General features: G+C 40.9%; 1 protein-coding gene across 8 annotated transcripts in view; it reads right to left on the reverse strand.

Annotated features, from left to right (window-relative positions):
- CEP170 (centrosomal protein 170) overlaps positions 1–25371 on the reverse strand; it is a 2077048-nt gene that overhangs the window by 1710490 nt on the left and 341187 nt on the right. For all 8 annotated transcript variants that reach the window (XM_044058284.1, XM_044058266.1, XM_044058311.1 and 5 more), the window contains exon 2: positions 24379–24524. In XM_044058284.1, the coding sequence (XP_043914219.1) occupies positions 24379–24483 (105 nt within the window). In that variant the 5' untranslated portion in view covers positions 24484–24524. The remainder of the gene's footprint in view (positions 1–24378; positions 24525–25371) is intronic.

Genomic DNA, 25371 nt, shown 5'->3' on the forward strand with positions numbered 1-25371 from the left:
GTTTACCCAAGGAAGCACTTTTTTGGGGAGGGGATGAGATTACAATAACTGCTGTTCATATGAATAGTATCAGCATTATAAAGAAGTCACCTGATTATACAGTGACACACTACTTCGTAGCTTAATAATCTTAATTAAAATTAAAAGGGAATATATAGCTTCCATTAAAAAAGGTCATGCTAGTGCTAAACATACCTAAGCTATTTATATTTCCAATGCTAAATCACAACATTAAAACTTAATCTATACCACCGCCAATCTTGTCTACGACAACTGTCATCTTGTCCCTACAGTGCTACAGTTGCATCACTCTACATCTCTCAAGGCATAGTTCACCATTTCATTTATTATGGTTTGAAATCATACAACGTGAAACACCTACCTTACTTAGCCACACTTCAATGATGATCTTATATGGAGTGAAGGCAGGATAACATCCTAAAACTAATTGTAGTCCAATTCAGCCACTCTCAAGACAATATTTTTTTTAAATTATTACTATATGATAAGCACATTTTCCTTATTACTATTCTAGGTTCTTTACTTACAGTGCAGTACTTTCTAACCTCTGTCCCAAAATTCCTCGTCCATAAGCAAAGCAGCAGCTATGCCTGTCATATTGGCCTATAACAACACAATGATGAAGTACACCAATACTTTCTCTTTAATATATAACCTTCATGCCTACTGGTCTCCTTTATCCAATAACATGTCATTTATTAGTTCCTTTTTTATGAACTTATAACTCTACTCCAAAGGCACTACCTTAATTAACATGTTACATATATTGCCTACATACCATCACTTCCTTTATATTTAAATGTTGTCAACTTACAGGTTTTACCAGGCTGCATTATGCCCCTGCTTCAGCCAACATCATCTCGACCAGCTATCAGCATAACCAAGAAGGCGTAAGGAAACAAAATATAATTCCTTTAACTGTATGTATTTTTTTAAATATTTCCAACTTTACTATCTTTCCCAGTCAATAAAGAATGGTTTGCATGGACTCATTTCATAGGAACTTAGTAGGCTGTCGATTTGTGACAGTCTTAAGAAGCCTAGCCTTACATTCCCATTGTAGTTTTTAGCCTTTATAGTTTGCATATGAACAGCCCAGAGATGGACTGAATAAGGACATGCTGGGGCATATACACATTTTCCAAATTCATGAGGTAGCATACAATCCAATATTTTAGTCATAGATGATGCCAAGGTGAGCACCACTCAACATGCTGAATAGTCATGGTTAGTTGCCTACAATGGCCAGGGCCTGCCACATCACGCAAATACTCACATCCATGCACTGCAAGTATACAGGTGACACAGTAACAGTAGACATAGGTGTAAATTGACATATGCCTTCCTTGAATGTATCAAGAGCAACATGACCAGCCTCAGACACACAGTCCATGAGCTCCATTATGAAACTAGCCTGAGCAGCATTCTGCCATCACCAAGAATGATAACAAAATACAAACTAAAGATTGATTTCAATAGCTGGCTCAGCTTCTGATGTCATTAAAAAGGGGCACAATAATATGTGTGTGTGTGTGTGTGTCTCTCTCTCTGTATATATGGCACTTGTGTATTATCGCAACCAGATTTTCTCGGTTGCCAGTTTCACATACTTCCATACAAAGCAGACCCTGAAACACTAAGAGTTTTTCAGAGTGTTTACTGCTGGGGAATAACTTCAGATTAGTTTCTGTAATAGAAACTTTTCAGAAAACATGCACGCTTGATTTGTCAGGACTTGAGTCCTGGTTCAAAACTATTGAAAGCACACCATCTGTACAAGGTTTCAAAGCCTGTCACCTGTTTAGGCCAACCACCTTAGACAAAGTAACTAAAGATGGAGGTACCTCCATATTCTTAAAAAAAAAAAAAAAAAAAAAAACACACACATCATCTCCCGACTCACACAAGATAATGACCTGGAAACCCTTCCGTATCAGACTTTCTATTAATAAAACCCCTCATCACATCACAGCTAATGACAAAATCCCCTCTATATCTTCTGAAGCTGATATCTCCTACTGGAGTAATATGAAGTTCCTATATATTAAGCCAAACACTGTTCTTGAAGACTTCAAATACCCCTACATAAACTGAGAGACTTGTACATCAACAAACATGTATGCCCACAGAATTCTGGATTTCATCAATATAAACTTCCTGGACCAGTTAGTCCAGACCCCAACCAGAGGAGATGGAATCCTCAACTTGCACTTCAATAAGGGGTAGCATTGCTCCCTACTAATTAGTTCCTCCCTTCAAATCAGGTCACAGGTTTATCACATTCACTGTACAGCTGAAGCCTGAACCATCTTCCAATACCTCAGTATTCAGAGATTATGCAAAGGCTAATGTACTAAAACTTAGTGATCTTCTTCTTCTTTCGGCTTTTTCCCGGTTAGGGGTCTCCACAGCGGATCACCTGTCTGCTCATGATTGGCAGTGGAGTTTTACAGTGTTGAGTTGCCAGCCCGGCATCCAACCTTCCACAGAAGGCACCCACACACACGCACTCACACCTAGGGCCAATTTAGTGTCCAATCCACCTGCAGCATGTCTTTGGGATGTGGGAGGAAACCGGAGCACCCGGAGGAAACCCACGCGACCACAGGGAGGACATGCAGACTCCACACAGAAGGCACCCCAGCCGAGGATTGAACCGGAGAACCTCTTGTACTAAAACTTAGTGATGACTGAGCTAAATTCAAAAGCTTCGTCCATCTTAAGGATTCCACTGCTGGTGTGGAATCATTCACTGCCAAGTTTTATGCACATGTAAACAGTTGTACAGATGCATCTGCCTCCCTCAGAAATAAATGCAACACCAACTTCATAAATAAATCTTTATGGTGGAACCCACGTATACATATAAATATATAACATAATAAAATAAAAAAATGAATTGCACACAAAAATTTCTCAAGATGCTAAAAGTTCTTTTGCTAGATTAAACAAGGACTCTGTTCAAATCAACCAAAGCAAGACATGAGGTTTAACAGCTGCCCAGATTAAGAACAAATACAAAGCCTTCTTTAATTATGTATGAAAACCTCAGAATTGTACAGTCTTAATAATAAATGACACAACATATTCTCACTCAGAGGGAATAGCCAATCTATTAGTAGAGAAATTTAACTCATATTTCACTCCTCTTCAATATTCTCAGGTCACATACAAACACTTATATCTCCCAACACCACCCCCCAAGAAGTTGTTCTCAGAAATAAAAAGATGAAGGTCTATAAGAACATTTTTTTAAAATCCTGTGTATTATTAGCTCGAGCTGTCAAAATGTAGATAATAGGCAAGCAGCAAAAAGTCAGTACAACAGGTGTATCAAATTTACAGACGTTTTAAGATACTTCAACAGTATTCCATAATCTGACCAGCAGTGGAACACTGAAGCATGGTAAATAAAATGGTAGATATTTCTTAAGTTTTTGCTTTTAAAAAGAATAGTCATAAAGCACAGTTGGGTAAGTTCAATTTACCATAACAGCAGATGTTCGAATGATCACCACTACAATAACCTTAGCTATATGTGTTATATCCCGCCAAGGATATAACGGCCGGCCAGCTTCCAAAGTTTCAGGGCACCTTCCATGCACCCAAACTATCAAGCTGCTGACTAAAAGACAAGTTTGAGATCGAAACTCTTCAGAGCTTTCTGCCAGCAGAGACAGGGATGCTGAACCCTGAAAGGACTACGGAACAACAAAAAGTAAATGTCCCACCCTGACAAAAAAAAAAAAACAAGGGCGATGGAAGGAGGGGGTGACTACTGCAGCAGTGAATCAAAGTACATCATTCATGAATCTTGTACAAAATGCAATGTGGTTAAGATATTATTTTATAAATAAAGAACATCTGCTTTGGAACTGACAATCCCAGACAATCGCTGCTAGTAGGATCTTGTCTTTCCCTTGTCTACCACATGACTTTGGTGTTGTCCTGTTCTGTCAGGGTATAAATGTTTTTACTGTAATAGACATTCTAACAAAAAATCAGGTGGAGGTGTTATGATAGGGATTAAAGACAGCTATGAGACTTGTGATTATTACATGTTCAATGATGACACCAATACTATAGACTGTGTAACTGTGACAACAGACAACTTGGGCAGATAGCCTGGTACTTACCTATGAACCTATGAGCCCTGAACATATAACAATTGTTGCAGTGTACAGACCACCAAAGTAGAGTGCAGATGACCTAGAGGAATTCATACGTTTCTTACATGAAACACAGGAGGGAAGAATAATATTAACTGGGGACTTACATTTACCAGAAACAGACTGGAATAATATTGATTCAACGTTAGTAAAGAAATTATTCACAGAGTATATTCAGTAACAACAAATGCTTCAGATTGTAAAAAAAGCTACCAGGGGACGGAATATACTAGATATTGTTTGTGTTCCCAAAGAAATTACTGTAACTTCATGTCAAGTTTTACCACCACTGATGTGCAGTGACCACGGGGTCATAAAGGTTAATTTGTTGCTAGATAATTCTTCCAAACTGAAATCTAAGCCAATGCACAGAAGGTTAATTACAGATTATAGGGAAGCAAAACAGTTACTATATAAAACAAACTGGAGTGAGGTGTTCTGTGGAAAAACTTCATATGGAATGTGGAAAGTTTTGAAAAAGAAATTGTTTGAGTGCAAAAAGTCAAAAAAATGTTTAACATCAGGATCAAGGCACGCAACATCATTGGGGTACATTTCCATAAGAACAAGATACCTGATTAAGGTGACAGACAAAAAATATAAGAAATGGAAGAGAGGTCGAACTACAACTTTGAAAACTGAAATAAACAAGCTGGACAAACAGATTATAAGCTTAGTGTTAGACAAGATCAAGAAAAATTGAAGAAAATTTATATAAAGATATTGAGCATAATAGGAAACCTTTTTATAGATACATAAGATGTGGTGGGAGTAAAGATACACACACTGATAAACTGTGCAGATTCTAAAATTTATTCTCAGACACTACGGATTATAGCTATATTTACAAAATCTTATGCAAAACAGTTTGGGTCCACAAAAGGGGTTGTACATTGTCCTAGTGACATCCAGGTAACCCCAGATACTGGAATCAAATTAGATTATATTGAAAAAGAACCATGCAAACTGGATCCAAACAAAGCGCAGGGAGGAGACAGAATAAGTAACAATGACCCGAGAACACTTAAGCAAGAACTTACACTGCCATTATATCTATTATTCACTAGGTCATATAAATATGGGGAGATTCCTCAAGATTGGAGACATGCACTTATTAAACCTGTCTTTAAGGGAAAGGGGAGTAGGACAAACCCAGAATCATATTAGGCTCTTACGTCTACTTTCATGTTGTGGAAAAATAATGGAGAAGGTAATACTGGATAAGTTATTGTCAGAACTGGATAGGTTGGGACTTGAAACCATATATCAGCATGCATATGTTGAAAATAGATCTATTACCACCTGTAACATGATGTTCTATAACAATATCATAACAGCTATGAATGAAAAATTGTGCTGTGATGTGATTTACATAGATTTAACTTCAGCATTTGACAGGGTCATGCACAAAACACTGATCAATAAATTAGTACAATTCGGTATTGATGTACTGTTCATAAGATGGATAGCTACATGGCTTACAAATAGGACATGGCTAGTATCACACACCAACTGGACAGGTGAAATCCTTGGTTACAGTCAATGCGTCCCACAGGGCTCTGTAGGCCCTTACTTGTTTAGATTGTATCTTTCAGACCTTACTTTTTCATCTGAGGTGGTCTATAGTCTATATGCTGATGACCTGAAATTGTGTAAACTGATTACAAGTGTTACAGATAAGGCATGTCTGAAAAATAATTTGACTAAATTGTCCATTTGGGCACAGGAGAATAATATGTTGATAAATACATAAAAAACTAAGCAAATGAGATTTGGGAAACATAAACTTAAAGGTGAATATTTAATACAGCACACAGTGATTGAAACTGTAAACTCATTTAAGGACCTGGATATATGGGTAGATTCAGCTATGAGTTTTTCTAATCATATCAACCAATTGGCTAATGATAGTTAAAGAAATATAGGTTGTATAAAAAGATTTATAAAGTATAGGAAATCAAACATAATGAAGTAATTGTTTGTTATTTACATTAGACCCAACCTTGAGTATGGAATAACAATATGGAAACCCTATAGGAAAACAAGCATGAATAAACTGGAAAGAGTACAGCGGAAATATACTAAGGGCATCCATGGATGTGAAAATCTAAGTTAATATGAAAGACTAAAATATCTGAACTTGTACAGCGTCTCTTACAGATATTTAAGAGGCGGTCTTATTCACGTATATAGGGCATTTAGCGACAACTACCTCTGGGAATATTTGGAGTTATCAAAAAGTACTACAGAATCGTCATATAACATATGTAGAAGATTCTATAGGAATGAGAAGTGTACTAATTGGTTCTCTGACAGAGTAGCTGATGCTTGGAACATACTACCAAATTACATTAAAGCAAGTACTAATTCAGATATTTTTAAGAACAGCCTGGACATTTATTATGGGAACAAGTGTTTTGGCATATTGGCGAGCTAGAAGAGGTTTAATGTCCATGCTTGAAACATTTGTATGTATGTATGTATTATCACTAACACAGGTCCAAGTGTCCCAAGCTGATTCAATGCTTTCAGAGAATTTACCAGGTACAGCATCTCCTTGATGTTTACATGCTGATGTTTGAAATTTGGTCCACTAAAATTCATAAGCATGTCAAATGATACTTAGCACACACATGTCACTAATTAACGACTTAAAAACTGGAAGACACAGGGAAAGAGTGCCTGCTATTTTGCAAGGAAGGAAGGGCGGGGTGAATAGAAGGCAGGGATGGTCATAGATTTTTCCTTTGAAAGGAGGGTCCCCAAGACCCATCTCCTTTGTTTTTAGAAAATCTTGCCATTTTTCGTACACTGCTGTTTTGAAAGTTTTTGCTGGTTGGTTTAAGTGTTTTTGAAAGAAAGGCCCTGGAATGGGAGGATAATTTTACTGGTACTTGAGAATAGGAGATAAAAACAGTTATTTGACTTCTTGCATTAATTTGCCTCAGTTTCTCTCTCTCGTTTGGTTTTGATGAGGAAAGTTATGTATACCTGGTACCCTATCCGGTTTTCTTGTTGCTGGGAAGCTGAGAATTTGGAGAAATTTAATGCATCCTCTAAAGCACCCAAGACTGGCTGGATGGCTACCAGCTTAAGTGAGTCCATGCTGAGGACCTCAAAACATCTCTGTTATGAGTCTGAAACCTATTTCCCATTCCACTTAAACAAATCTTTCATTTTGGACATAGTATCCTCAAAGGAGACTTCTGCATTAGGAGACTCAGCGAAAAAATTATCCACATATTATGACTCACAAGCACCGAGGGAAGAGATTAGTGAGGGAATACACCAAACTTTTTTGCTCGGATTCAGAAAGAATATCTTCTTCTGAGGGAAAACAGTTGTCCTCTTTTTACTGGGGTAGAAGAAAATGAGACTGGAAAAGTACAGTTGTGTACACTTACCATAAATGTAGATGTTCGAGTGTATTCACTGTTGCAGTCATCACATTTGGGTTATCAGCTTGCAGTAGACCTCAGTCGGCCTGATTATCAAAGTCTTGGGTCCTGCGTTGGTTGCTGTCTCATCTTCCGTAACGTCAGGTCGTCGGGGGGTATAAAGCATGCAGCCAATGCCATGACATCAGTTTTTCTTGCCCCAGATGTCAGGTGTCAGGTGCCCCCTTAATGGGAAGCAATTATATATACATATATACATATATATATATATATATATATATATATATATATATATATATATATATGTTGTTGTTGTGTCTTTCGGCTTTTCCCGGTTAGGGGTCGCCACAGCGGAACTCCGTCCGCTAATGATTGGCAGTTGATTTTTACGTGCCGAGTTGCCAGCCCTAACGCACAACCTTCAACGAAGGTACGCCCATTCACGCATGTCTCTACGCAGAAGACGCTCTAGCTGAGAGTTGAACCAGTCAGCGTCTTACTGTGAGGCGACAACGCTACCGCAGCACTACTGCTCTCTCTCTCTATATATATATATATATATATATATATATATATATATATATATATATATACACACATACACACATAAATATATATATATATATATATATATATATATATACACACACACACACATATATATATATATATATATATACACACACACACACACACACACACACACACACACATATATATATATATATATATATATATATATATATATATATATATATATATATACACACACACACACACACACACACACACACACACACACACACACACACACACACATATATATATATACACACATACACATATATATATATATATATATACACACACACACACACACACACACACACACACACACACATATATATATATATATATATACACAAGGTTATACCTCCAACAAAAAAAGCAAATACACCCAAAAGCTTTTAAGTATAGTAAAGGAGAATAGAGGTAGCCAACAGAAGTCAGGGGGCTGCAGGGAGGGTAACTAGGACTGCAACAGTGAATACACTCGAACATCTACATTTATGGTAAGTGTACACAACTGTACTATGTTCTTCGTGTTTCACTCTTGCAGTCATCACATTTGGGTAGATTCCCAAAGTTAAGGATGGGAGGAGGAATTTAGATAGCATTAGGACCAGCTCTAAGGCCCTGCAAGACTACAGGGGCACAGCCAGCTCTGGATTTAGAGAAAATTGGCAAATGGTAATGCTTGGTGAAAGTATGTACAGAACTCCAGGTAGCAACTTCTAGGATGTCTCTGGTAGGGACACCTCTGAGAAAGGCTGCAGAGATAGATGCAGCCCTGGTTGAATGGGGTCTAGTCCCCTGCGGGACAGGTTTTCCATGGTGCTTATAAGCAGAAATGAATGCAATGGGTTATCCATTTAGAAATGGTTTGCTTTGAAATAGCCTTCCCCTCTGCCCCTGCAGCAAATGCCACCAGCAGTTGTTCAGATTTCCTTTGAGGTTTAGTCCTGTCCAAGTAAAATCTAAGTTGTCTGTGCAGATGTAAGGAGTGCAGTATCCGTTCCCCTTTGTTCTGTGGATTAGAAAAGAAGGTTGGCAAATGAATGGACTGATTAAGAGCCACACTGGATACCACCTTAGGCATGAAATGAGATTGGTCCTGAGGGACACTCTGTCCCCATGAACGATGATGAAAGGCTCCACTGCCATAAGGGCCTGTAATTCAGATACTCTTCTTGCTGAAGTGATTGCTAAAAGGAAAGTTGTTTTCCAAGAATGGAATTTTAACTCTGCAGTTGCAGTTGGCTCAAAAGGAGGAAGAGTGAGTTTTTCCAATACAAAGTTAAGGTCCCAGGCTGGAGTTGGGGCTCTCCTGGGTGGTCTTAAGTTTTTGGCCTCTCTGAGGAACTGCTTGAGCAGTGGGTGAGAAAAGAGGGGTGGTTCCGTGTTGTAATGAGCTAAAATGGCTGAGGCGTGAATTTTGTTGGAGGAAAAGGAAAGGCCCTTGTGAAGCATCTCATTTAAGTATTGAAAAATCTGATGTAAATTGGGTGCAGCTGTGGCCATCCCTTGAGTTTGGTTCCATGCACAAAATCTTTTCCATTTTTCAGCATGAGATTTTCTAGTACTAGGCCTCCTTGCCTCCAAAATGACATCCAACACTTGTTTACTGAGGGATGGTAACGGAGAGATTAGGTAATTAGCCAGGCTGCCAGGTTCAGGGTTTGAAGCTGGAGGCGCAGAATCTGTCTCTCCTGCTGTGACAGTGGGGAAGGGGTCTGAGGCAGGTGCCATGGGGCTAGCTGTGACGCACTGCACAAGAGGGGGCATATCAGTGATAGCGTGGCCAATCTGGTGCAATCAGTATCATCCTTGGTTTATCCTGTTTGATCTTTAGTAGTACTTTGGAGAGGAGAGGCAGAGGAGGAAAGGCATAAACTGATAGGTTTTTCCAGCTGAAGGACAGAGCATCCACTTTCCAAGCTTGTTTGTGGGAAGTCCTTGTGCAGAATTTGTCCAATTGGTAGTTCTGGGGGGAGGCAAACAGGTCTATATCTGGGCTCCCCCATTTGTTGATCAAGATGTTGAAAGTCTTTGGTTCCAGTTTCCACTTGTGTGGGTCCATGAGACATCTGCTTAGTTCGTCTGCTAGTGTATTTAGTTTTCCTGGCAGGAATTGAGCCTGTAGATGCACTCGGTAGCTCAAGGCTGTGTTCCACAGAGCCATGGCTAGTCTACAGAGGGGGGTAAGAATGGGTACCCCCCCTGCTTGTTTATGTACCACATAACAGTGGTGTTTGTCCGTCTTTACCATTAATTGTCCTGGAAGAATGTGGTCCTTGAAGGCTGTCAAAGCATTCTGTACAGCTAACATTTCTTTTTGACTGACATGCAGGTGCATTTGACTTGGGTTCCATTTGCCCTGAATGCACTTCCCTGCCAGGTGAGCCCCCCATGCATAGTCTGATGAGTTTGTTGCTAGGGTTTGGGCGGCAGGGGGTAGAGTGAATGGTAGTCCCTTGTTTTGGTGGCAGGCCTCTGCCCACCAAAGGAATTCTAACCGTAGGCAAGGTATGATAGGAATCATTGCTTCTAGATTCTGAGAATGTTGACACCATAGGCTTTTTAGGTACCATTGTAGTTTCCTCATATGCAGTCTTGCATATGGAATTAGTAGAATGCACGAGGCCATTAACCCCAAGGCTTGCAGTACTTGCCTTACAGATATAGCAGGATTTTTCTAGCGTCTAGTTTGAAGTAAGTTGTCAAATGAATTTGTTTCTATGGCGTGAGGAAAGCTATCTGGGAAGTTGTGTTCAAGCTTGCTCCCAGGAATATAATTTGTTAACAGGGTACCAGATGTGATTTATTTTCGTTTATGGTGTACCCCAGACAAGTTAACAACTTTTGTACAAATGCCACATGATTCAGAAGTACGTCCTGGCTTTCTGCCTGAATTAAACAATCGTCCAGGTATGGGTATATCTGAATATTTCTTTGCCTGTAAAATGCAATGACTGGAGCTAGGCACTTTGTGAATACCCTGAGCGCAGTAGATAAGCCAAAGGGCAGTGCAGAGAACTGATAGCGCATGCAGCCTGCTTTGAAGCATAGGTATTTTCTGCAAGATTCCCTGATTGGGATGTGCAGGTAGGTTTCCTTTAAATCCAGTGTTGCCAACCAGGCATCTTTGCCTAGCATGGGAAGCAACTGGCGAAGAGTTAGCATCTTGAATTTTGGAATCACCAAAAAGGTGTTTAGGATAGAAAGGTCCAGGATAAGAACGCCATGAGTTGTCTTTTCTGGGTACCAGGAAAAGTCTTGAGTAGAAACCTTGTCCCTTTTCCTCTTCTGGTACAGTCTGAATAGCCTTTAATCTTAAGAGAGAGAGTACTTGCTTTTGAGCCTCTGCCCACTGATTTGGGGGGTAGATCTGGCCAACCGTTTGGGGTTGGCAACATGTGGAAGTGAAATCTGTATCCTTGGGAAACTATGCTTTAAAACCCATTTGTCCTGGGTAATGAGTTCTCAGTTTTTTGTTTGCAGAGCAATCTTTCCCCCTAAAGGAGTAGTCAGTTAAGAAGTGCTTGGAAGTTTTAAAGTTAAGTCATTGAGACAGCTTACCATAGGGGGGAGTCTTACTACTCCCTGACTTGGAAGTTGGAGCCCTCCACTGCTTAGTACTGTGCATACCCTGGGACTGAAGCCTGGGTGTTCTGCTGGTCTGGGTTTGAACTGAGAAGGCCTGGAAGAGGCAGGAAAGGACCAATTTTTTTGAGGGCCAATGTCTACTAAATCTTGGAGGCTGCACTTGTAAGAAATCTTTTAACAGTTTGCATAGATTTAGCTTTTTCCTCCATCTTTTTAAGAACTTCTTCTGCTTTGTTGCCAAACAGGCAGTCCTGATTTAAGGAATCATCCAGCAATTTAGTTTTAACATGATCTGGCAAAGATTGCTCCTTAAGCCAAGCATGCCTTCTAAGTACACTCCCGGTGACAGCAGCCCTGCAAGATGCCTCTAGTGAATCAAAGCCACATTGCAAAGTACGTTTTCCAACCTGTTGGGCAGAATGCATTAAATCCTGTAAATCCTTATTTTCAGCACAATCAGGAATCAACATCATTTTCTGTTTAAGCAATCCAATAATATGCTATTGATACTTTAACGTATGAAACTGGCAATTTGAGGCCCTGATGGCCAAGGTTGCAGAGGTGTATACCTTCTTATCCCATCTATCCATGGCCCTGGAATCTCTATCAGAGGGGATAGGATTTTTGGCAGTAGTAGCCTTAATGCCCTTGGGTCCCTGTGAAATGGTCTCAGGATCCGCAGTAGGATTTTTAAAAAGGAACTTGTGAGAATCAGGAACCCTGTAATATCTATCAGGTTTTCTAGGAGCAGGAGGTAAAGAGTCAGGGGCCAAGCTAGATTCCGAAAAGGCATTGTCAACAATGTCCAGCACAGGAGGAATAGCTAAAGGCCTGTGTTGGGGCAGGAGTAAGAAATCTCTAAGCCTCTTTTTAGAATCAAAGTAATCCTGGCTTTCCCAGTGAAAATGCTCCCAAAAAGTATGCAAGGTTTCATCAAAAGAAAAATCCTCTGGGGAAGAAGCAGAGGGAATAAAGCCTCTGCATCAGAATCCTAATAGGTAGATAAGGGTAAATCCTGGTCATCAGAGGAGACAGAAATTTCAGAATCCTGGTCAGAAGTATCATAAGCAAATTCAGTCCTAGGTCTCTTAGTGGGGGAAGGTTGGCTTCCCCTGATTAAAGTAATAAGGTCTTCAGCCATTCTTATCATTTGTTTTTTAGACATAGAGGCCTGACCATGTGGTCTGGGGGTCGGTTTCCTAGGCATGGTTCGAGTTTTAGGCGTCGAAGAAGAAGAAGATGGCGTTGGTTTAATATGCAAGTCAGTAGGCCTGAATACACCCTCAGAAGCTGGTGCCTGCACAGTGGCTCCGGACCCATCCAAGGTAGAGACATATGTAGGTTCCACAGCTGAAGCATCTTGCAGCATACCGGACTCCGAATGGGTCTGAGTAGAGGCCTGCAAATCTGAAGTAGCGGGTATTGGGGGCTGCAAAAGCACGTCACTGAGTACCGGTGAACTGGCAACTAGCTTAGGAGAAACACTGTCGGCAGCTTTGGACCTAGGTGGCCTGTCTCTGTCTACCTTTGCATTTTTTCAGAATGTCGGTAGTCGGGTGGCTTACCGAAGACATATCTGGATAATTGAACCGAGTACCAAAATAAATATTTAGAAGCGAAAATATACAGACAACGAATAGTTCATGGTTTAAATAAGGCACAAAACCGACAGCGAGGTACGTCATGGTCAGGGCCTAGGCAAGGAATACAGTACGAATGAAAATCTTTATGAGATATTTGCTTTCCACAAGAAATACAATTATTGACTTTTACTGACATCGGTTTACAGCAAGAAAAAGTTTCCCCAATGGGGTACTTAGCTTTAGTTGAAGACTTCGGTTCTGAAACTCGAAAACAAAATTTTCAGGAGTCGGCCGACCGGCACTTGCAAACTGCTTCTGCTTTGGGCACCACACAGCAAGAAAGACTGATGTAATGGTGTCGGCTGCATGCTTTATACCCCTGACGACCTGACGTCATGGAAGATGAGACAGCAACCGACACAGGACCCAAGACTTTGATAATCAGGCTGACTGAGGGCTACTGCAAGCAGATAACCCAAATGTGATGATTGCAACAGTGAAACACGAAGAACATGTATGGCTTAAGGGTCTGGATGGCTTTAAATAAGCCCTGTGCAAAATTAAATCAATCATTCTTAGACCCTTTATGAGTGGAAAGAGGAAGAGACAGGTACCATGTCTTCTGGATGTATTTCTTTGGAGTCTTAAAGTATGTGGTCTTAGGTGAAGAATCCACAAGCTGGAATGCCATGAGCAACCTGCAAACATCTTTCCTTAACAGTACTTAATGTATGCCTTCCTCATACTCAGACAAAATGAAGCATGATTCTTCCTTCCCAGATGGTTCCATCAGGTAAACAAGGGAACATGCTACAGAGCCCAAAAGAAGCAGACAGATGGTCTGACAGGTGTAGAAGAGCCTCTGCAGAATTTTCAATCTCAGACCACTCGAGAGGTGTACGTCCAGAATCTGTTACTCACCTCCCTTAACTTCTTTTTCTTCTTGGGATGAGTATGAGGGGGTCATTAACTTCTTTCTCTTCTTGGGATGAGGTAGGGGGGGTCAACTGCTGCAGAATTGGACTACATGATCATTCACACTAACTTTCTCAGGCATTTATTTATAAGGACATTTTTGAGGGAATTTTAGGTGTAAAAGATAGACAGGTCCGACATGACCAGATGTTGTGCTCTTCCAGAGTTTTAAATAAAATCTAGAATGTGTGCATCTTTACAGGGAATGTGTCTACCACAAAAACATTTACCCTTTCTAACAGACATAACAGAGTTTGTTGAAAAATCTCTAGCAAGAATGAAGGGTCCACAGTGACGTACTTGCTTGCTTGATGTCTGTGTAGCTCAAGCCAATCGTTGCTACTACAAAGCTACAAAAGTCTTTACAAGCGTATTAACTGCAAGAAAGTTATGAGTTTTGGCACTTCTGTCCACCTCTCAAGACCACCACATACTTTTGTGCTAAGGGCACACATATGGTACACAAGAAAGGAGCTAGAAGCTTTGTAGACTGGCCAGATGTACAGTACACTTGGCATGATAGGCCCCATACGTAATGGCTACTGCAATAGTGATTAAATGAAGAACATCTTTAGCTGCAAAAGCCCTTAGAATTCACAAAGGTCATATCTATCCAATGAAGCCTCGCACAATACATATACCTTTCCTAGATTGCACTGTGAGTCTGGAGCCTTTTTAACTGTGAGTATTGTAACGTTATGAAAATATGAGGTACTGGTCTAAGGTTATTGCCCTTCTGCATTCATAAGATACTGACAGCCATTTTTTTTTTTTTTTTTTTTTTTTGTGAGGATAGTATTTAGCTTCCCCCACCCAAAAATGTCATCAAATTAACAGTCTTCTCAATTATGACACCTGATGGGGGTGGGGTGGTGGGAGGTGGTAGATAAAGAGAGTTTGTCATTAAAATCAAAATCCACGTCTAAGGGTGACATATCTTCATCAGGGTAATTGAAAACTGGAAAAAGCTCCAAGCTCTATTATGGAAGGCAAAAGTATGGATTTAATAAGCTCTTGGAAGGGTGATAAGAAATTTAAAACAATGAAAAAAGATCAAGCTAATATGACATCCTGAATCTTAAGCATGTATGTATGTGTACCATAAAAACCTTTGAGGCGCCAGAGAAGACACTGAAAAACAAAGATGCGTCCAGTTTTTAAGAGAAAACAGTTGAAAGTGTATAAGAAGGTACATATAAAAATGCTGCAATAAATTTTTCACAGGATAACCTTTAGTGGCGCATGGTTCACTGAACTACCAGTGCTTAGGTCTATACCATTACCTGCAGAACACCCAAATGATATCTCTGTGAAGCTAATTAGGAGTCCTAAGAAGGCCAAAAAGTTGTACTTTACTGGGATTTCTCTCTCTCATGAAAATATTTATCAGATCGGATCGGATAAAACTACCTAAAGTAACAGTTTCCTTTGGAGCTGCCGTCCTCCCAAGGACCTTCATGAAAGGAACACAAATTGTTTTGCTTTCTTGTCACTGAAAAAGTTGACTGTTGCTTTTCACTTTTTCTGATAAAGCAATGCCTTCATGTCTTTAATGGAAGTCTTTGAAGATATACTTTCATGAGAACAAGAAGAGGAATGAAATTTTCAGATTTTTTTCCCTGCTGAATTTTGTAAATTTTTTTTGGGGGGGGGGGGGGGGTAATGTCTTCAGGTACACATTTCATTTTTGAAACAGGCTATTTTCTTGGGTTCGCTACCTCTGCCAAATGTCTTTCTTTAGATAACTGCTGCAACTTCTGCTGTAAAGGATGGTTTCCAAAACATTGTTCCTTTATCTTTATGGCTTTGTCAATCATAATTATCGGCATCACAAACTGCCTGAAGGCAAAAAAAAATATTGTCATCCACAAGCATACCCACTAACTGAATTCACTGGGGAATTCATAACATAACAAATCTCTCCCCAACTACTCAAACTCAACCACTGTTTTCTCAACAAGATGAAAATAGTAGTAAATTTTAAAATACTTGTCAAAAATAAAAGAAAAAACAACCACCAATCTCATTCATAAAAGGGAAATGCAATCAACTAATTGTTCCAAAGCGAAAGGAAGAAATGAAGCAGGTGTACAGTACCTGGGGCATGAATGAAGCTATAGCATAAGACTGGCATTATCCTTATATGGGGCAAGGAGTGGAAGAATCTTTGCTTGAAAAGTCAGTTGAGATGATTATGATTGACTGTACACAGACAGACAGACACACACACACACACACACACACACACACACACACACACACACACACACATTATTTATAGGTTCATAGGTTCATACTAGGCTATCTGCCCTAGGGCATTTATAAGTCTAGCCAGAGTGTGTTTGGCTTTCGCCACCCATTTTTAATTAATTTTGCTATGCCCTTTTTCGAGGTTAGTATACTGTGCCTCTGTCTAACAGTGACACAGAAGTGATACCTGGGGTAAACCTACGATCTCCCATCCACTCATCAAGATTCCTCTTGAAGAGAGTCAATGAGGGACTCTGCCTAACCTGGACTGGGATTTTATTCCAGAGTGAAGGGAGCCTCTGGGTTATGAATCTGTCGCTCCAGCATGTCCTATTTATTTCAGTGCTGAGGTTCAAGTCTCGAGCGTAGCTCGATGGGATTTGGATTTTCTGAGGTGCAGCATGTCCATTAATTCCGGGTTGGACATGGCTTTATAAGTCAGGCACAGATCGCCTCTGAGCAGGCGGTATGCCACTGGGTAGAGCTGGAGTTTCTTTAACCGGGCAGCATTTGGCATCTGTTTGAGCCCTTTGATCCTCTTGGTGAGGTACTTTTGGGGTCTTTCCAGTTGCTGCAGGTGTCTGGTAAGGTACATCCCAAAAGGGGCACTGTACTCAATTATGGGCCTGATGAGGGATGAATAAAGAGGCACAATGACCTCCCCTGATCTAGATGTGAATCCCTTCATGATTAGGTGGGCTATATAAAATGTTTTTCTAACCACTGTGGCCACGTGGTTGTCAAATGAGAGATTGCTATCAACTTGAGTCCCCAGGTCCCTAATTACTTCTTCTGTACTTAATGGATTACCACCTATGTGGTAATTTGTGGGCACTTTGTTTTTGCCAAAGGGGATGACTATACACTTTTTGGCGTTTAGCTTGAGGCCATGGCTCTGGCACCAGTTGTCTGTTTCTATGAGGCCCTTTTGGAGGATGCTTGTGTCGGCTGGACAGTCTATTATGGCGCCCAGTTGGCGCCCAGTTTGCAGTCATCTGCGAACTTGGTCAGCCACAGTCCTTCCGTGTTGGCCTGTACCTCCGAGAAATATATACCGAACAAGAGAGGTCCCAGGACTGAGCCTTGTGGGATGCCACTTGTAACTGGTTTGGAGACTGACATGGCTCTAGCAATTCTAAGCATGTGGGTTCTGTCCTTGAGCCAGTTTGCAACCCATCTAGTGACATAGGGGTTTATATTTAAGCTGGTGAGCTCATCTATAATGCCCGAGTGGGGTATTGTATCGAAGGCTTTTGCGAGGTCCAGGTAGGCTTTGTGGACCACCTTCCCCTCGGCAACGGCCTTGGTGACCGTTTCAAAGAAATCAACCAGGTTTAAGAGGCAGGATCTGCCCTTAAAGCTGAAATGGGTAGGATCCAGTGTCTGTAGGTCCCCAATATCTTTATTTATGAGGTCCATGATGATCTTTTCCATAGCTTTGCAGACCAAGCTAGTCAGGCTTATGGGGCGATAGTTTCCAGGATCCGTTGAGGCACCACTTTATGGAGAAGGACCATTGTTGCTGTACGCCACTCTTTGGGTACATATCCTGTAGTAAGGCTGAGATTGAACAGTAGTTTTATGTTTGGGTTTAGCTCTTCTTGGAGTTCATGTAGGACGCAGCCTGGGACACCGTCTGGTCCCATTGATGCTGTGTTTTTTGCTTTGGAGAGGGCGGCTCTTACCTGAGAATCTGAGATGTCAGGGGGGGGCAGCACTCTGCTGGGATAGATATTTGCCCTTTTGGTGGGGAGGGGAGTTTGCGCTGAACCTGTCAGCTAGGATGTTGGCAATGTCTGTGGGTTCGGTGTATCTTTTGTCATTTTGGACCAATTCTGAGCATATCTGGGAATTCCCACCCAGGTTCCTAACATAACTAAAGAAAGCCTTGTGATTATCCTTAGTGTCCTGTGCAATTTTTCTCTCGAAGCTGGCCTTAGACGATTTTATGAGTGCCCGTAGTTTTTTGCTAATACTGATCAGAGATGCCTTCCCTTTTTGGGATTTTGCTCTATCATGTAGTAGCTTCCTCCTTCTATTGTATAGTTTGTTTATGGCTGGGGTCCACCAGACAGGACGTCTGCCTTTGGAGGATTGGGTCTTGGTTTTATTTGGGATTGCATGATCCATGCATTCCTGAAGGTGTTCACAGAATGTGTTTATAAAGGATTCTGCAGTCTGGGACGTATTTTCCATAGGCCCGGGGGCTTGAAGGATTCCACCTCGGTTTTGAGGAGTGTGAAATTTGCTTTAGAGAAGTTTTTCACTGTGGTTTTCTGGGCAGGGGGTGGGGTCGGGATGTGAATATCTAGTGAGATTAGTTTATGGTCTGATCTTACCAGTGAGGGATACACTTCTTTGTGGTCTGGAGCATAGAGTCCCCATGTTGGTGATGATCAGGTCCAGTATGTTTTCCCCTCTTGTGGGAGTGGTAACAAGTTGTTCCATAGCATTTGAGTTTATAAATTCTAGGAACCTTTGGGCTAGGGTGTTGGAGCTAGAGTAATGTTCCCAGTCTATGTTTGGGTAGTTGAAGTCGCCCAATATAATGGTGTTTGGAGAGACCTTCATATTTTCCAGTGTTCTCAGGAAGGCCGAGTGGGGTTCCTGGGTTTGGGAGGGTGGTCTGTAGCAGGCTATAAACTGGAAGGCAGTTTTACCCACTGTTAGTTGCACATGGATAGTCTCTGATGCTTCGTGCTGTGCCACCAACCTGGAGGTGTGGGTATCTTTGACGAATATTGATACTCCCCTCCTTTTGTGGTTCGGTCCAAGTTTTCGGGCCAAAAGTCATGGTATGAGGTATAACCTGGTAGTGCTGTGGTGCTCTCAGGAGCCTTGAACCAGGTTTCTGTTACTGCACAGATATCGATGTTCTCCATGCTAAGGAGAGTTTCGTGCGTGCATCTTGAGGTTTAGACTTCTGGTGTTGAGTAGCATTACTCTTAGTTTCTTATCCCTTGTGATACCTATGGAGGTGGGTTTGTCTTTTGAGCCTTGCCTAAAAAGGCACTATGGGGTAGCAAGAGCCTTTGCCAATATCCGAAAGCCCAGGGGTGACAGGTGCAAGCCGCCCTAGCGAAGCATCGTGGTTTGTCGAGCATGTCATCCCAGGCTGACAGGCATTGGATCCCCTTTGAATGACACCAATACTTAAGCCAATTGTTGAAATTGATCATCTTGTCTTCATATTGTGGCATCATTCTTGGTGAGGGTAAGATGCTACTCAAGGTCAGGGTCATACCGGCCTGGGCTACATGCTCAGAGAGCTCCTCTAGGTCTCTTTTCATGTAGTCCAGGGAGGTACGTCTCAGGTCATTCACACCAGCATGAACAATGACTGAGTCATATTTGTACTTGCCTTGGAGTGACCTGAGTGCTTGTGTTATGAGGCGGATCCTAGCGCCCGACAGGCAGCTCACCGTGACCTTCTCCTTGTTCAGCCTGGTGAGCGGGACATCAGTGTGCCTGACGATAGAGCCACCTATTACAAGTGTATCAGGTGTGTTGTTTAGCCTTAAAGGCTGTGACTGCTCGGCACACTGGCTTTGTGAGCTATGTGTTGCATGTGTTTTGTTTTGGGGTAGCGGTTGCTTGGGTGTCTGCTTTGGAGGTCTCTGCTGCTTAGGCAGATTTTTATTTGGAGCCTCCGAGTATGTTTTTGTGTGTTTATGTGTTTGGTTTGCTGTCGTGGTAGGTCTATGTGAGACTGGAATTGTAGTGAGTGTGGTTTCCTTCTCATCCTGACTGGTTACGCCAGTACTGAGTTGAGAGAGCTTAGCCTCCAGTTTGGCTATATGGTTGCATCTCTCACATGTGTTGGAATTTGGTGGGAGGAGGAGAGGGTTGTCTGTGTACATGAGGCAGTTGTAACATTGCCTCAAGATTCCCAGATTCACCAGCTGGACCGGAGAGGAGATTGACAACTGACCTTTGGACATGCTAGAATAGTATTGGGAATTCCTTTATAATTGAAAAAATGGGCCAATGGGGAACAAGGTACCCAAGGGGAGTTTGTGAGGGTGTAGTGCTTTTAATTTCTTAGTGCTGACTTAGTGAGCAAGTGCCAGGTAACTTAAATGCAATGTGTTACAGGTAACTTAAATGCAAAAATGACAAACAGTAACTTTCTTTCAAGTGAAACAAGGAAATAAGTACAGTATGCAATGCAGATATCACTATGGATCCACAGAAGCGCTGAAAAGCCGCGTTTTAGGTGGAATTAGTGTTTCAGGGAAATAACAAGCAAACAAACAACAAGCATACAAACAAAGCTAGATTCAGCAGGCCTGGATCTAGTCTATGCTACAGCAAACAAGGTGTACCAATTTCAGTAAGAAGCAGTTCAAATATGCAGGCACTATAAGCCTTTAACCAGAAATTCCCAGCTCAGAAGTGCAGAGTCCAGCCTCTCCTCCCACAAGAGTGCAGACCACAAACCCTCTTAATGTAAAATAACTGGCCTGAAGCCCAAGTGCTTAAACCACAATTAATACACTTTCAGAATAACAGACACTGAGCCCTCAATCAGCAGTTCCCAACTTAGAAGGATGTAAGCTACCTGTTCTGCCACTACAGTGCAGACCACAAACCTTCTTAATGTAAAACAACTGGTCTGAAGCCCAAGTGCTTAAACTAAAAGGCTTAGAATGAGTTACACCAGCAGTAATAAATACAATTGAGTATTTATTTGACATTTGTTAACCGGCTATATCTGACTGAGCATGAGCCCATTTTCAGCGAAGGTCCCTAGAGAAAAGCTCCACACAGATCACTAAGCAATGCACTGTAAAACAATAAGTACAGAAAAGTTTCAAATACAAATGAATACTCAGGTACAGAGCTAACTGTAGATACCAAATAAAAATCTCAAATACAACACGTACATTCAATAATTCAGCAGGCAGAGAAGTAAATGATCCAAGGAATCAGTGATAGTTGTTACAGTCACATATAGATCTCCAGATGTAGTACAAGGTAGAACAGGTCAGAAAGCTCAGGAGTAAAATAGTTTGGCATTCAAAAAATACAGCTATGTAGAGAAGATGAGTGCAGTACATAGACAGCATAGAATGGACATCAGAATAGCATGTTGCGGTATGCTAAAAATTCTTGGGATAGTATACCATGGATGGCTGAGTGAGTTAAAAAGTCCAAGAATTGGAGAGTTAGATTGGGCTTTAGTAAGAGCAGATCCATAAGTTTAGTAGATTTTCTTTTAAAGCTTTTTTGAAGTTATGAGTATTGGAAATCGTTCTGATGGACAGAGAGAGTTTATTCCAAGCTAAGGCAAAAGAGTAGCTACATAGGATGATGGGCTATTGTTCTTTTGGGATTATAGATTTCCAAGAGGATCTGGTCAGAGCTTCTGAGAGAGCGATTAGGAGAATATAGGGAAATGAGGGATGAGATGGCAGGGCAGGAGGTAGGTTTGTTGAGGACAGAGTGAATAAGGAGCAGCTGAGGTAGTAGGAGCTGGTGGGGGAATTCAAGCCAGCTTAGAGATTTGAGAGAAAGGCAGTGGTGGGTGTTGTGGTTGGTTTGTAGCGAATCTAGTGACTTTGTTATAAGTGAGTTCTAGCTTAGACTTTACAGAGGACTGCAGGTTAGTTAAGATTGGAGACCCATAGAGTAGACTGGGGAGATGGTAGGCATAGGCGAGAGAGTCTAGAGTCCTTAGTGAGGAATTTTTTTGTTTCGATAGAGCAAGCTCAGTTTTTGCCAAGTCTTTTCTATTCAGTTATTGATGTGTAGATCAAATTTTAGTTGATCGTCAGGGATAGCATCCAGGAGTCTGTATGTGTTTCGACATCAATAACTGTGTTGTTAAGCGATGTGATGGTAAAGGAAGTTTTATGATAAGAAATTTTGGGAGGAGCAAGAGAAGTTTTCTCTTCTTGGGATTAAGAATGAATTGATTGTCAGTTAACCAAATTTTAACACAACTGAAAAAGTTTTGAGTTAGAGTGTGGAGGTGAGAGAGACTGTCGGAGGTGGAGATGGTAGTTGAATCATCTGTAGAGAGAGGAGTGAGAGAAGAAAGTGTGCAGACAGTGAAGATGTTAAATAGCAGTGGTCCGAGAATAGAGCCTTGAGGTACTCCTGTACTGACAGGGAGGAAGGGAGAGAAGGAGAAGAGTTATTTGACGGACTGCTGTTAGACAAAGATCAGACAACTTGGTAAGACGTTTACGGTGACAGACAGTGTAGAAGGCTTTGGAGAGGTCTAAAAATAAACAATAAACAAGTTCATTGTTTTCTCTGGCTAGAGAGATAGTTTATGTGAAGGAAATTAGAGAGGTAGTCGTGCTATGGTTAGGGCTAAAGCCATGTTGGCTAGCAGTGAGCAGAATTTCCTTTAGAAGATAATCAAGGAGCTGCTTATGTCTACATTTTTCAAGTAATTTTGGGAGGGGGACAGGATGGCTATGGGCCTGTAGTTACAGAGGTCAGAGAACAGTCCTCCCTTGTGGAATGATACAGTATAGAATTGTTTCCAGATAGTGCGGACAGTAGATTCTTGAATGGATCAGTCAATCAGGATGGAAACAGGGAAGGCTATTGAGCTGGTGGCAAGCTTTAGGAAGAGTGGTGGTAAATTATCAACTGAGGGACAGCATGACTTTAGTTTAAGAAGAGATCTTAAGTAAGCAGTGGGAACAGGTCTGAGTGAGAAGGTGTTTTTTACGTCCGGGAGGAATAGAGAGGTTGGAAGTGAGATTGTTGTGGGGTAGTTTGCTAATGGAGTTGAAAAAGTAAGAGTCAAGAATTGTGGCCGTTTCGATAGGAGAGTTAGGGCAAGGGTTAGGTATACTGGGGCTACCAGGATGTAGGATTGTATTAAATGGTGTTCTAGAAAGTTTTAGGATTGCTGTGATGATTAGTGTGAGGCTTAAGGTAGAAGTTTTTCTTATCTTTTTTACATTTTTTTTGTGAGGTTACAGAGTTCTTTGTAGTTTTGGAGGGGATTTAGTCCTTTACCAGATTTTCCAAGCATTGTCCTTCTTGTGCATTAAACTGCGAGTAGTTTGAGAGAGCCAAGGTACAAAGAGAGATTTTACTCCGACTTTCCTAAGGGGAGCAATGGAGTTAAGAATATCTAGAAGAATGTGATTGAATTTAAGTACAGCATTGTCAAGGGGTAGGTGGAAAAGGAAGGACCAGTATATATGTGTCCAGGCATTGCACATCTTAAGTTTCGTAAAGAATATCTATGCCTAAGTTGTCTCATTGCAAATGCTTTGTTATTCTGGGTAAAAATGCATTACTAGTGCATGACAAACTGGCATTAACTATCGGTACATCAGGCTGGTGGTTCATTTTCAAAGAAAATTCTTAACTTCCAAGTTCCATGGTTCATCTTTAAGAAATGGATTCCAGCTTCAGGTTTATGTAAACTGCCTAACAATGGAAATCCAGATTAATAACACAAATTACATTAATTTGGAACACTATATATTACTAAATATATAAAGATGCAGCTTGGCTGTTACGCGTATTTTATGCTAGTGTAGTACTGAAAGTTGCCTGATCTTCAGCATGCGAGAGAGTTCATTCAGCCAGGAGAATATGTACAGTAGTTAAAAATAAAAAAAAATTTACAAAAGCAATTAAACATTTTCATAATAAAGCAATGTCCTTCAATGCTAATCATTACCGAATCTCTTACTAAACAGTAAAGCAACTAGCAACACATGAATAGTCTTCATCTTCCACAGTCTTAAATCTGCAGTATATCCCTCCTTGGATGTGAACTACTTTTTGCTTCCTAAAATTATGATTTCAACAAAGCAGCAAGATAACTGATGCAATTACCTGCAACATCAGCTCACAGTCATCTCTTCCAACAAAAATCATCTCACGTGGCAGCCGATGGCGAGTGCCTCCACTGCTAACTAAAAACCAAGCTGTTAAGCTCATTTTTCATTTAGCTTCCCAGCTCTTTTCAATTTTACGTCATCCTGCAAAGGAAAAAAAGCACATGGCTATTCAGATATCTGTGGATTCTTGCTTCTAAGCAACTGCACTATCATCACAGTATACCACTTGTCAATTCTGTCCGCATTACACTGACAGGATCAAATCCAGATGCCACAAGAAATTACATAAGCTTACTGAATTTAGAAGACACGAAAACAAGAGTCAAGCAGTCAAGTTAAATCACAGCTAATCAAACGATACTGCCAGAAACTTAGACAAAAGTGAAACATTTTTAAAAATGCAAATGTATTACTCCCAGCTTAAGGATCACAGATCATTCACAAACTGTATACCATTTTGATTACTTCATTCTCTGGAGACCCTGAGTAAGCTATTCAGCTGACCAGTCATGACATACTTTTAATGACTCAATGAAACATTTGTGTATGGGCAATAATTAAACTAAAAAAAAATTGATTTTATGAGTGTAACCAAGAGAAATCATTAGTCCAGTAACAGTAACCCTGAACTTCAGGCAAAACATGCTAGCCAGAAAAAAGGCCCTTTGTAAGGGACTTCTAGCTCTCTTCCTGCTGGAAAGTGTCTGTTCTTACAGTTCAGAGTCACGTGATCACATATGACTACTTGGCATGGTACTAGAAGCCTGCCCACAATTCAGTAATCATTCTAGCTACATTAGGTTTAAAGCAGTGAAATCAGTACAATAAAGGGATGAAAGCCTGATCTCAGAAGGAAGAGGGCACGTGGCAGCAGTGTTGTGTCCATTATATTGCTGACAACAGACACAGAGGTGATAAACTTTGAGGCCGGGCTGTCAGGGTAGAGAAAATTAAATGGAATTGCATCATCGAAAAGAAACTGAAGTAA

The sequence above is a fragment of the Protopterus annectens genome, chromosome 1.part2, assembly GCF_019279795.1.
Source record: "Protopterus annectens isolate FY-2018-M chromosome 1.part2, PAN1.0, whole genome shotgun sequence".
Lineage (NCBI taxonomy): Eukaryota > Metazoa > Chordata > Ceratodontiformes > Protopteridae > Protopterus > Protopterus annectens.